The sequence below is a fragment of the Macaca fascicularis genome, chromosome 13, assembly GCF_037993035.2.
Source record: "Macaca fascicularis isolate 582-1 chromosome 13, T2T-MFA8v1.1".
NCBI lineage: Eukaryota > Metazoa > Chordata > Mammalia > Primates > Cercopithecidae > Macaca > Macaca fascicularis.
In genome coordinates this window covers 1,700,017-1,712,961 of record NC_088387.1, presented here as the reverse complement: position 1 = coordinate 1,712,961, position 12,945 = coordinate 1,700,017, and the positions used below count along the sequence as shown (strand labels likewise).

The window sequence follows — 12,945 nt, the reverse complement described above, 5'->3', positions numbered from 1 at the left end:
TAGACACTTTCCCCAGCTCCTACCGACAAGCGCCATTTGCCACCATCGAGGACCTGGCAAGGCCACCAGCCAGTCACAGTCTTCTTCTTAAAGAGGGAGAAGTGCTTGTATTGGAGGAAATAGGGCCACTTGGGGTCAGCGTCCATCATCCTGATGGAGCACTGCTGGGCGTGCCGAGCCGGGAGGGGCATGTCAGACAAATCCAACTCCAGGACCCCTGAGCCCAGAAAAATGACATCAGCAAGAAGGAGCTCTCTGTCCTGTGGTCACAAGCCCCGTGTCAGGACCTCACCTAGGAAGTCGTCGGGGGAGAAGATGTCATTGTCCCAGACCTGGATGATAAGTCGGGCTGGGAACTTCATGGACGTGGCATCCAGGCTCCATATGTAATCCTGGGGCAATGGCGGAAGAGCATGTTACCGGCCTGTCTCCTGGACGTTTCCCTTGCACCCCTCAGTGGCCCTCCACCCAGCAGTGACAGACTTATCAAGGGAGAGGGTTTCCACCGGAGGACATGTTTCTGATGTTCTGGGACAGATTGCGAGCCTCTGGAGGGGTGAGGGGAGGAGCTCCAGGAGCCGGAGTCTGTTCGTGTGTGGCCTTTCGCCCCCCCATGCCCCCATGCCCCAGCCTGTTACCTTCTGGCTCTGGACACACACGCGCTCCGCCGCCAGGTAGTCCATGGTAAAGATGAACCGCCAGTTGAAGTTCGCCTCCCCGGTCAGCGAGTGGTAGTGGATATCTGTCTTCTGCATGTCCTTCTCCAGCCCATACAGCCACCTGGGGCCAGAGTCCTGTCACCTGCGGCTCAGGTGCACTGTCCCCATCCCCCGCTGCAGCCCGTGGGAAGGGCGGCCCAGCCGACACCAGGCCCAGCCGGAAGTGGAGAGGTGTCCCATTCAGGACTGGGCCGTGTCAGCAGGATGACAGAACTGGGGAACTGAGGGGCTCGCCGGAGCCTGACTCCTCTTCCTTACCCTTTGATGTAGATGTCGCTCGTCTTCTCTCTACTTAAATTGTCATCCACCAGGTCCACATTGGCGGTTTTCCAGATGACGCAGCGCAGCTCATACCTGTGGCCACTGCGCTCTGAGGCTTTGCCAAGGAGGAGCTCCCCAGCCGCAGCCTCGGTGAGGGCGGAGAGGCCTGCGAGGCCGCCCTGTGTGCTCTTGCTCAATGTGGGGAATTCAGGGCAAGAAAGCTCCCAGGAGAGCTTCCTCCCTTCCCGGCAGAGAAACAAATGACTGCAGCTCAGTACCTGAGGAGAGTGGTGCCCTGCACTGGGGGGAGGCTGAACTGTGAAATGCAGCAATTGGGAAGTGGGCTGTCACTCACCGTTTAGGCTTTCTGGGGTTGATGTTGACTGGGGGGCCAGGAGGCCCCAGCTTCTTGGGGAAGATGTCCACCCACATTTGCACCTTTCCCTAGAGCCGGGATACATTGGCTGGTTGGGGGTTGCTAGCCTCTGTTCTCAGCAGGCTGGCCTGGGGTTCCCTGTCCCAGGTTCTGAGGTCTGTTGAGGTTGTGTTCCCAACACCAAGGGGTAGGGCACAGAGATACCTGTGAGGCCGCAGGCGACCACCCACCAGCTTCCCCCTTTCTTTCGACTGAGAGAGTAGCGCAGTGAGATTGAAACAGGGTAACTTTGGGGCTGACGGCATGGTGCTGGGATTCCACTTACAACAGGTCTGGAGGGGGAATGCCACTCCCTAGGTCATGCTAGATGGCCTGTCTGGACTGGGCTCCAGATCGGGGTTGGGGCTTCATTTATCAAGCAGCTTGGTGTTGCTTGATAGCCTCGAGTATGAGGAAACCAGTCCAGACTTTCAGGTCATTTTGTGTTATGAACTACAACCTAAGGATATTAAGCTAGCCACACATACAGAGGAAAGAAGGTAAGGGATGAAAAGGGGGAGAAAAGGAAAGAAAAAGGACAGAACTGCTAACATTGAAAACACACAAATACGTTCTGCCTTTCAGACTACCTGACCTAATTATATTCTTTTGAAGTGACCCATTTGAGAAAACAGGTTTAACGAGAATGGTTTTTTATTTTATATGTTTTTTGAGACAGTTTCCCTCTGTCACCCAGGCTGTAGCGCAGTGGCACAATCTCAGCTCACTGCAGCCTCTGCCTCTCAGGCTCAAGCAATTCTCATGCCTCAGCCTCCTGAGTAGCTGGGATTACAGGCACCTGCCACCATGCCCAGCTAATTTTTATATTTTTAGTAAAGAGGTTTTGACATGTTGGCCAGGCTGGTCTCAAACTCCTGGCCTCAAGAGATCTGCCCGCCTCGGCCTCCTACAGGCTGGGATTACAGGCGTGAGCCACCGCACCTGGCCAGAGAATGGTTTTTTAAACATTTTGCTCAGAGAGGACTTTCTGTCTGGAATGTGGTAGAGCTTGAGAAGTTTGGAGAATGAGATGAGCCATTATGGTGGCTGCAGAGTGAATGATGATTAGGTGCCTTTGGGGATTTGTATTTCTCTGTTTGGGGTTCTTTGCTGTGGAGAAGACACAGCCTGCAATTAACAGCCAGAACCAGCGTTGTCACGTCTGCACTGTCTGACCTGAGCGCCACCTTCCCACCCCTCGGGAGAGACTTAAGGCAACGGAGACGTTGACTGGCTCCCTAGTGCCTCCCACAGCTGGTGCATGGCCTCTGTTTCTTGTAGATGACCTTTCCAGCTCTGAAATTCTCCATTCTAAGTGACATCACCAGAACTTCTTGCTTATTAACGTGCACAGCATGCTTGTCTTCCGTGCATGTACATTACCGAATGTTTGGCCTGCCCTTCCCCTCTCGTGGGCTACGTCCTGGGTGGACGGGCATCTCTGTCTCCTGATCTAGCTCCTCCCATAGGAGCCAGGAGTGGCCCCTCCAGTCTCATACCTGGTCGATGCCTGGCTGGCTGTCACTGTACAGTGTGCGGGTCTCCACGTGCTCAGGCACCAGCCCCTGGGTGTGCAGGAGGTGGAGTGCAAGGCGTTCCTTCTTGGGCCCCAAACCATGAACAGTAGGGGGTTTGGGTTCTGGATTGGAGAGGGATGGAAGGAGGGGGTTGTGAGGTCATTAGCCTTCCTATCACCCTCCCCACCACAGCCTGGGTAGGAGTGAGGGGAGAGGAGTGGGCTGGCCTCTGGCTCCAGGGAGCTCTTTCCTGGTCCTCCCCTTTCTCCCCCGAGTCTGTAGCTCTTCCATTCTGGAGCCTCACAGCTTCCAGAGGCCTGTGTCTGCTTTCTGCTAGCGTTCTGCGCAGCTCACCAAAGCTTTGCAGCTTGAATTTTTTCCCGTTATAGAAAACAGCATCTTCCTCAGGACTGAACAGAGGCGGAGGCAGCCCTTTGCGCTTGGCATAGCGTTCTAGGAGGTAGCTTGGGGGCATCTGATCCCGCCATCTAAAGGGTCCTGACCTGGGGGATGTGAGAGGAAGAGGTCTGGAGGTTCGGGTCCTGAAGAACACCGTTGTGAGCTGCAGGCTGACCATGGGTGGAAGCTTGGGTGGAGACTGGGCAGGTCTGGGCCCTGTTTCCTGCCCAGGATGCCGGCTTCTCCCAAGGGAGCTGTGGGCTCACTCTTCCACCCCACCTGACTCCCTTCCCCTGGACAGGCCCACGCTCACTGGCAGTAGGATTTGGAGAGCCCACAGTGAGCTCCAAAGCCAGACAGGAGTCGGTTTTCAAGGTCGATGACTGTGGTTCCTATCTTATCATCAGGTGAAAATAGGTCGAAGTCATAGAGCTGGATCTCTAGGTCCTTCTCCAGGGGGATGTTGCAGGTGAGTTCAAACATCCTAGGGGCGAGGTGTTGAAGACGGCAGAGGATGTGGGCAGTGTCTCTGTGCCCCCCTCCCTGACCGGTGTCTTGGCCCCGTAGGCCCCTTGTTTGTTCATGGAGATTGTGGAGAGCAGAGCATGGGGTAAGCTGCCTTCTGCCAATCGCCATCCCCTGGTTATGGTTGAAAATGACTTTGGATAGGCCTGGTGTGGGGATCTCAGCTCCCCTCCCAGCCAGAGTGCCAAACGGTAGTACCGGCCCACCCATGCATTTGTCTTCTATCTGTTGAGCACCAGGGCGTGTAAGACGCTGTGGTAGGAACGTGGAGGCTGGCCAGGAGTGCCAGCGTTCTGTGCCTTCTCCGGCCGACTTTCCGTGTGGAGGGGGTGGGAGTGGAGAAGGGGTCTTGGGGGTTGGGGCAGCTCACGTGCCGAAGATGGGATCCAGAGTGTTGGGCTGGTACATGTCCCGGCTGCCAAGCTCTGTCTTGCCCAGTTTCAGGATCACGTAAGGGTCACACTGGGGTCAGATACAAGTGGGGGAGGGATCGGAACTGGGGAGGGTGTCCAGGTGTGTCAGGGAGGGTGGGAGGGGGTGAAAACAAGCCCCTTGCACCACATGGCGCCTGTGGGGCGCTGGCGTTGTGTGTGTCGGTAGTTGGAGGGGCTCCCAGAGACGGGGTGAGGGGAGCGTGTGGGGCACCTGTGCGGGGCAGGTACTGTTCTTTACCAGGCCGTTGTAGTCCTGGGGCTGCAGGTTGATGGCTCGTACCACGTACACCCGCACCAGGCATGGCTGGGGGAAGTCCTCTCTCTCTGGCCAAGCCAAGAACTGGAGCGGGGGCTTCGGGGCGTCTGGATTCTCAGGAAAGGGGTAGACACGGAAGAGGCCCTGGCGGGGGAGGGGTGTTGGGGTCCCAGCCTGGCAGTGCTGGCTGTAAAGCCGTCCGGGAGGCGCCCCAGCCCGTGTTCAGGAGCGAGAGGGTTGGGCGGAGGGTGGCAGGAACAGAAGGCCATGAGGACAGTGGAGGCAGGCACAGCACGGTGTTCAGCAGGGCCCACTATGTTGAATCAGGGTGTCGGCAAAGGACCCGCAGTCAGCAGGTGAGTTCCCCGTCTGTGCCGCTGTGGACTCACTCCACCCCATCTATCCCTTCAGGTTCGGGCTTGTTCCCTGTGGCTTTGCGGCCTTGGGAGGCCAGCGTAGGCCAGAGCGGGGAGGGGAAGGGGAGCGCCCCCTGAGTCCCTGTGGGGGCGAATCTCCTCCACTCCCAGAACTTTCTCAAGCCCTGCTCCATCTTCACGACGAGCATATAGAGCCGGGGCTTTTATTTGTCTTCCGGGGACACAAGGGGCACAAGGAGACGGGGGCAGCTAAGCTGGGGTGGACACACACCTTGAACTCCCCTACCACGGGGCTGTCCAGCTTGGGCTGCTCCTGGTAGAGCTTGAAGGTCTGGCAGAAGTCCTGCAGGCCCTGGAAGGCTGGCACGGCCTCCAGCTCACAGTCGTACACCTGCAGGGGTGTGTGGAACCCTGGCTGTCAGGGACTGCTCCCGAGATCAGGAGATGGAGGGACCACCAGCTCCCAGGCCTCGCTCCAAAGCCTCTGGCAGGCAGCGGCCCTGGGGCCAGCACTGTGCGCTTCAGACGGTGGCAGCTGGAGCTGTCTCTGGGAGACAGTGCGGGAACCCCCCCGACTGGAGGCTTCCCGGAGGAATCGAGGCTATAGCTCTGCTGGCCTCCTGCAGTGGGCGATTTGATTCCATCCCCCTTTCTTCCCTCCTTCAAACCTTGAGGGTGTGGTAGTCTTTGTACTTGTACTTCAGGGACTTGTGCTCATCTGTGGCCCAGAACAGCTTGCTCCACCAGTCCACCTCGTGCTCATACTCATCCTGGTGGAGAAGAGGATCGTTCTGGCCTTGGGCGGGGGCAGCCCCCGACCTCCCTGCACTGAACGGGGCTGCTCCTCGTTCCCTGGGGCTGAGCCTTCATCACCTCTGCTTTACTGGACTTGAACCAGAACTTTCTGGAGAGGTAGCCTAGGAACTGAAAAAGGAGAGGGTGAGCAAGGGGAAGCCATCGCTCGCTCACGGGCTGTGACTTCAGGGAGGAGAGAGGCAGTCGAGGCCAGGGTTCCCCTGGCGCCCTTGCCCTTGCCTTTCACATAGACCTTTTAATTCAGGGGTCTTTAGAAATGGACACTGGCTCCTCTTTAGAAATGGACACTGGGATCTAGGGAGCAAGAAGAAGGGGACACAGTTCTTTGTCCTCATTGCCCATAGCTGCAGACTAGATTCTGGAAGGCGCTCAGAAATGCAGAACCTCAAGCCCCACCCTGACCTACTGAGAGTCTGCTTTTGGTGACAGTGTCTGGAGGATTCCTGCACATTCAAGTTTGACAAGTACCACTTTAGAGCAATAGTTGAGAACCCTGAAAGCACATTGGAATCACCTGTGTGGAAGGGGTTGGAAAAAATTTTGATGCCTGGGTCCTACCTCAGCGATTCTGATAGATCAGCGGCCTAGGCCTCAGGAGTTTTAAAACTCTCAGGTAAGGCTGTGTAACCCCAGCACTTTGGGAGGCCAAGGTGGGAGGATTGCTTGAGCTAAGGAGTTCAAGACCAGGCTGGGCAACAGCAAGATCCCTGTCTCTATAATTTTTTTTTTTTTTTGAGACAGAGTCTTGCTCTGTCGCCCAGGCTAGAGTGCAGTGGCACGATCTCAGCTCACTGCAAGCTCTGCCTCCCGAGAATGCCTCACACCATTCTCCTGCCGCAGCTTCCTGAGTAGCTGGGACTACAGGTGCCCGCCACCATGCCTGGCTAATTTTTTGTGTTTTTAATAGGGTTTCACCGTGTTAGCCAGGATGGTCTGGATCTCCTCACCTCGTGATCCATCCACCTCGGCCTCCCAAAGTGCTGGGATTAACAGGCGTGAGCCACCACGCCCGGCCTAAATTTTTTTTTTTAAGTGGGGGATGGAAGTCTCACTCTGTTGCCCAGGCTGGAGTGCAGCGGTGGGATCTTGGTTCACTGCAACCTCCACCTCCAGGGTTCAAGCGATTCTTGTGCCTCAGCCTCCCGAGTAGCTGGAATTACAGGTATGCACCAGCATGCCCGGCTCATTTTTTTTTTTGTATTTTTTAGTAGAGATGGGGTTTCACCGTGTTGGCCAGGCCAGTCTTGAACTCGGTGACCTTAAGTAATCTGCCTGCCTCAGCCTCCCAAAGTGCTGGGATTACAGGTGTGAACCACTGCACCCAGCCAAAAAAAATTTTTTTAAAGATTTAAGGCCAAGCACGGTGGCTCACGCCTGTAATTGCTGTACTTTGGGAGGCCAGGGCGGATGGATCACCTGAGATCAGGAGTTCAAGACCAGCCTGGCGAACATGATGAAACCCTGTATCTACTAAAAATACAAAAAATTAGCCAGGCATGGTGGCGTGTGCCTCTAATCCCAGCTACTCAGGAGGCTGAGACAAGAGAACTGCTTGAACCCGGGAGGCGGAGGTTGCAGTGAGCCGAGATCACACCACTGCACTCCGGCCTGGGCAACAAGAGCAAAACTCTCTCAAAAAAAAAAAAGGATTCAAAAGTTAAAAAAAAAAAAAAAAAAACTCTTAGGTGATTCTAATGTGCAGTCAGGCTGAGAGACCTACAGAGACCCTACAGGCTGAGGACCCTACAGTGCGAGGTGGGCCTCACAGTTGGGCACGGATATCTGGACTCTGTTTAATGAACACCCTTCCTTAGGCCCAAGGGTTACGCCCCGTCAGCAGTGTGGGAGAAGGTGGGCCTGCAGCCCTTACTTACGTCCTGGTGCTTCTTCCCAGACAGCCCTGTGCGGAGAGAGCACAGGGACGAGTCTCAGATGGGGAGAGGGCTGGGGAGGAAGCGCCAACCCGTCGGGGAGCAGGGCCTACCCCACTCCCAGTGCGGGCTCGCTTGTGAGGCCTGGGGAAGGGCACGGAGGAAGGGCCGTACTTGGAAGCTTTGGGTGCACGTAGTCCTGAGCCCAGGGGTCACAGAAGTAGGGCTGGAGGAAGTCGATGTTGGCCTGGCCCGTCACGGTCTGTTGGCCGAAGGCCCAGTTGTCCACCACCTTCACCACGAGGGGCAGTGCGTAGGCCTCCTCCGTGGGCATGAGCTGCAGCCCCAAGGAGATGTGAGGAGTGTAAGACCCACAGAAGAAGAGGGCTGCCCAGCCCCTGCCCTAGGGCCTCTTACCACTATGAGGACTAGGACAGACTCGGACTCGGGGAAGTTGGGGTTGGTCTGAAAGTCTCTGATGGGTTCTGTCCTCAGGGACTCTTCCCCGAATTCCACCAGGAGCTGGGGGGAGCTCGCCTTCTTCATGTTCCGAAGGCCCCAGGCCAGGATCTACCAGAATCAAGAAGGAGGGCAGGACAAGGGGCAGGCAGCGCCTCTGTAATGGGGTCCTGGCCAGAGAAGGGGGCTGAGGGGCAATAGCAGTGCAGCAGGAGCTGCAGGGCCAGGGAATGGGGCTGCAGAGGAGCCAGTGTCCGAAGGCGCACAAGGACAGGCTTCCCCGTCCTGTGAGGGATCAGTGCGTGTCCTGGGGCTGAGACGCTGTCCCCCGACCCATGACGGAGGTGCCCTCCGGCCACTGGCTGCATCCTCCACTGACCTCCATAGCCCGCAGGCATTGCCCCTCCTCACCGCTGCCTTGTCTGGCCTCATCAGTTCTCAGGTGTAAGTTCCTGAGGCCGACTGCCTCTGAGGCCCGAAGAAGCAGGAAGTGCCTGAATTTCTTAGGGCCCCTATGCTGTCTAGCTCACTGAGGACCCCATGGCCATTCGGTGACCTGGCACCCTGCCAGGACATAGCTGCACCCTGACTCATGAGGGCCTCCTCGGGGCCCAAAGCGGGAACCAGCCAAGTTGCCTGATCTCGGGGAAGCCGTCAGTCTCAGAGGCCTGACCATCTTGTGCTCTTTGCCACATCTGCAGCAGGGCACACGCGTTCTGAAGGAGGACCCCCATGCTACTCTCAGAGGTGAGGCGACTGGCATTTGCAGTCAGACAGCATTTGCTGTCACGTAGTCCCTGCGTCACTGTGCATGGAATGTGTTGTCTCTTGGAGCCTCTATTTCCTTCTCTGCAAAGTAGTTCCTGCTGCGCAGGGGCAGCGTGAGTCCGAAATGTGATCACGCACGCTACAGCCCTGTGCCCACTCCCCACTGCAGAGGTTTGTGGTAAAATGATTTCCAGTGTTACACCAGAACCTCTTCATTTCTCTCCTGTCTCCCTCCACCTCCCAGGTAGTCTTTCTCGGGGTGCGAGCTTTGGATCCGGTAGTCAGAAAGCTGCAGCGCACTCCAGACCACCCCCGTCTGCCCTGCCCACCATCCCCATCCCATGTCGCCAGCACCTCAATGGCCATCCTCTTTATCGTGGGCTGGATGCTCTTGGGGAGTGTGTATGCCCCATTCTTCCAGGGAACGCTTAAGATAGGCAGCTGCTTCTCGCCAAGCTTCTGGGGGAGGGCAGGGAGCATGAGGTCCTCTGGGCTGGTCCTACTGCCCTCACCCCCACCTCAAGCAGGTCCCTCAGAGGCCCCACCGAGCCCAGAGCCCCATGGGTAGGGGTTGGCAGGGGGACTTAGGGGAGAGGCTGGGCAGGCCAGCGTCACCAAGCCCACAGCTCTGGATCCTGGGCCCCAGGCGTTTCCTGACAGGGTGGAGTTGGCCCCCGCTGGCTGGGGATGGGACAGGGACAGGCACTGAGCACCACACTTCCCAGCCAGGCCCTCTCAATACCTCAGTCTGGAGGATCAGCTCACAGGATGCCAAGATCTCGCCCTCTTCCTTCCCCAGCTCCTTCATAAGGGGGTGCCACCTCATGGGGGGCAGGATCCGGTCCTGGAGATCCAGCCAGACCACTGGGGGCCACATGCTTCGTCCCCACAAGCTCTCCTTGCCCTGGAGGGGGGAAGTTCACAAAACACGGAGACCACGCTGGCAGGGCCCAGCTCTGCCCGGGCTTCTCAAGGCAAGGGCGACAGCTGGCAGACGAATTTCCACGGTGCTCTCTGCACGTCAGGCCGCATGGGAGAAATTTCCATACATTTTCCTCTAAAATAAATCCCCTCAGCCACTCTGCAAGGTAGGTCCTCTTCCTCCTGCTCTGCCCAGCCCACCTTACCCAGGAGTCACGCTGCCACAGCTCTAGCACCACGAGCGGCGGGCTCTCTTTGGTGTCCTGCGGGTTCTCGTACAGAAGGAGGTGCTGGAAGATGAGTGTCTGGGCCCATGTGGGGCCTGCAGAGCTCCTCAGGGTTTGGGTGCACTGGCTGTGGTTCAGGAAGACCACCCGAATGAAGGGCCCTGGAGGGGTGGAGGACGAGGGAGCAGTGTCTTGAGCTGGGAAGAGGGGCTTTCCTGTCTTTTGCTACTGCAGGCGCTGGACCCAGTGGGGCCAGGGAGGGTCAGGCAGGGCAGCCACTGAGGCCTCCCAGGGCCCTGTCAGAGTCAGCTGCAGAGCACCGGGGTCTGTCACCAGAGGCCAGGCATCATCTGGTCCCATCCACGAGTTCTGTGTGCCTCCCAGGGTTGAGGCCTGGGCCTCACAGAGATGGAGGGCAGGGGCTCCTCTGGAGGAGTTCTAGGGAGGAGGTCACTTGTGGCTGCCCTTTTTCTTTTCTTTTTTTTTTTTGTGGTCAGAGTTTCGCTCTTTCGCCCAGGCTGGAGTGAAGTGGTGCAATCTCAGCTCACTGCAACCTCTGCCTCCCGGGTTCAAGTGATTCTCCTGCCTCAGCCTCCCAAATAGCTGGGATTACAGGCGCGCGCCACCATGCCCAGCTAATTTTTGTATTTTTAGTAGAGACAGGGTTTCACCATGTTGGCCAGGCTGGTCTTGAACTCCTGACCTCGTGATCTGCCCACCTCGGCCTCCCAAAGCGTGGGGATTACAGGTGTGAGCCACCGCGCCCGGCTCTGTGGCTGCTCTTTCATGGCAGCGGCAAGTGGCCTGGCATCAGGGAGCACCACAGGGGCCTCTCGATGTGGCTGGTGAAGCCCAAGGGATACAACTCCCAGCAGACATCCTTGGAGCCCTGCCACCTACTGTCCCCGCTCCCTACAAACAGCACTGAGGACCAGGCTGGAGCACGTGGCTTGTCTCCTGAAACTCTCACTGGGGCATCCTCACAGGACCAAGGACAGGCCCTCCCCACAGGCCCTCTCGGCCCCTACTGTCCAAACAGAGTGGCACATGGTTCCCAAGCATACTGCCCTCTCTCTTGCCCTCATGCCCCACCAGCACTGCCAGGCAGCTCCTCTTCCATGCCCAGCTAAGTGGCCACCACTGGGATGGAGCCCCCTCAGCTCCCGCTTCTAATTCCACAGCACCAGGGTTGTGCCTCAAGAACGGCCCTGCCTCGAAGTTTTGGTTTTGTGTCTTTTCCCCAAACCAGCACCATGAGCTGATTGGGAGACGGGTCTGCATCTCCGTCACCCTCATCCATGCCTCCGTCTTTACACTGCTGAGCAGCTGTGACACCAGGACCCAGGGACAAGGCTCGCAGCTGGTGAGGGGCCAGCGGGCAGGGGCCCTGGCTGGGACTGCAAGCAGGAAGAGGACCCTGCTCTCCTCCCTGAGGCCTGGTCCTCAGCTGGGGACAAGGCTGCCTGCCACCTACCTTGGAATGTCAGGATCTGATTGGACACCAGGTTCCGGGCCTGGTAGATGTAGCAGAAGAGCTGGTAGTAGTGGGGCTCTGGGGAAAGAGGAGCCATGCCTGTCACCTCCCCAGGACCCCAGCGGCTCCCTCTGGCTGCCCCCACCGCTTCCCCACCCCCTGCCCTGGGCACTGGCCTCTGGGGCCATTCAAGCAGCCTCCTGAGCCAGCACTTACTGTTAAAGGTGCAGTAGATGAAAGGCATGTTGGGGGGCCGGGCGTCCTGCCTCTGGGGGTCCCTGAACTGTCTGTCCAGACCCCAAGGCCATGGCTTGCTCTCCTCTTCCTTCCCAGCTCGGTGTTTCAGATCCATGGCCTGTAGCCAGGACAGTCTCCCCTGAGGCCCTCAGGTGCTGCTCCTGTGTCCTCTAGCCCAGGCCCGGTCGCCCTCCTCCCGCACGCTGCCACCCTCCTCCCGCACGCTGCCACCCTCGCCAGCCTGAGGCGCAGAGGCCCTTCCTCCACCATCGGCGCCCCAGCCGGGCCAGGACCTGGCCTCTCTGGGAGGGGGTTGCAGGCAGGCGCCCCCAGCCTGCGAGTCTTTACCAAGGAGCCCTCCAGGAGGAAGACGGGCGCGACGCCCTTGTCCTTGTCGGGCACCAGCCTGCGGCGCCAGCAGCGGCGGCGGAAGCGGCTCCGGGGCTGAGGGTGGAGGTGGAACTTGGAGCCGAAGGCGTCGTACTCCCAGCCGTCCTCCTCGCCCTCGGCCGGGCCCTGCGGTGGGGAGGAGCGCAGGGCTGTGTTCCCGCAGCCGCGAAGGGGGCTCTGCCCGCAGCCCCCGCCAGGGCCCCCGCGGACGCCTCACCAGCTGCAGGAAGGAGACGGTCTCCTGCTCGCGGCTCAGCTCCCCGCGGTTCCGGAAGCGCACGCGCGCCCAGCGCCGCCGGCGGCACGAGTGGTAGGTCTTCTCCACCGGGCTCCAGACCTGGGGCAGGCCCGAGGGGGGGATGCCCACGCCATACTCCCAGCCTGCGGCGGGGGACCACGGCCCTGAGTCCGCAGGTGCCCGCGGGTTGGGAGGACCGGACAGGCCCCGGAGACAGGCCCTAGAGGGGCATGACTTCCCTCGCAGCCCGGCCTCTTGCCCTGAGCTGTGGAGAGCAGAGTGGCTACACTGTGTCACCTGAATGGCCGGGGACCAGCTGCCCAACTTACAAATGAGGCAGGCGAGGCTCAGAGAAGTCCTGTGACTCGCACAAGGCCACACAGCCCATAGGCAGCTAAGCTTACATCTTGAGCCCGGGCCTTGAGACTTGCAGCCCTGGAGCTGCTGTGGGTGAATTCAGCCGCCACGTGACAGCCTCCTGGTCACCAGCATCTGCCAGGCCTTGCTCTGGGCCAGGCTTCAGGACACACCGAGGGCCTGTGCTGTCTTAAAACTGGGGCCCGTGCGTAGGGAAACGCTGGAGACCCCGCTCTGGAGGCTGGGGGGCCGCAGGAATTGAGGCCTATCCCACTGAGGGCTTG

The 12,945-nt window shown here is 58.8% G+C and overlaps 1 protein-coding gene across 15 annotated transcripts in view; it reads right to left on the bottom strand.

Annotated features, from left to right (window-relative positions):
* FER1L5 (fer-1 like family member 5) overlaps positions 1-12,945 on the bottom strand; it is a 66,297-nt gene that overhangs the window by 1,502 nt on the left and 51,850 nt on the right. The window contains exons 9-31 of one of the 15 annotated variants that reach the window (XR_012421898.1): positions 12,284-12,447; positions 12,025-12,192; positions 11,656-11,794; positions 11,440-11,517; positions 9,945-10,126; positions 9,560-9,721; positions 9,172-9,276; positions 8,008-8,160; positions 7,765-7,927; positions 7,594-7,619; positions 5,777-5,827; positions 5,572-5,673; positions 5,175-5,294; positions 4,509-4,670; positions 4,211-4,298; positions 3,625-3,795; positions 3,267-3,415; positions 2,895-3,034; positions 1,336-1,424; positions 978-1,221; positions 639-780; positions 293-392; positions 24-217 (exon numbers count right to left, since the gene is read on the bottom strand). Coding sequence is in view for 8 of the 15 variants with exons in the window: in XM_045368814.2 (XP_045224749.2) it covers positions 24-217; positions 293-392; positions 639-780; positions 978-1,073; positions 1,336-1,424; positions 2,895-3,034; positions 3,267-3,415; positions 3,625-3,795; positions 4,207-4,298; positions 4,509-4,670; positions 5,175-5,294; positions 5,572-5,673; positions 5,777-5,827; positions 7,594-7,619; positions 7,765-7,927; positions 8,008-8,160; positions 9,172-9,276; positions 9,560-9,721; positions 9,945-10,126; positions 11,440-11,517; positions 11,656-11,794; positions 12,025-12,192; positions 12,284-12,447 (2,948 nt within the window). In the remaining 7 variants the exon portion in view is untranslated. Of the gene's footprint in view, positions 1-23; positions 218-292; positions 393-638; positions 781-977; positions 1,222-1,335; positions 1,425-1,491; positions 1,870-2,031; positions 2,506-2,894; positions 3,035-3,266; positions 3,416-3,624; positions 3,796-4,206; positions 4,299-4,508; positions 4,671-5,174; positions 5,295-5,571; positions 5,674-5,776; positions 5,828-7,593; positions 7,620-7,764; positions 7,928-8,007; positions 8,161-9,171; positions 9,277-9,559; positions 9,722-9,944; positions 10,127-11,439; positions 11,518-11,655; positions 11,795-12,024; positions 12,193-12,283; positions 12,448-12,945 lie in introns of those variants that run through there. The other 14 variants (XR_012421893.1, XR_012421894.1, XM_045368814.2 and 11 more) reach the window with 14 other exon arrangements.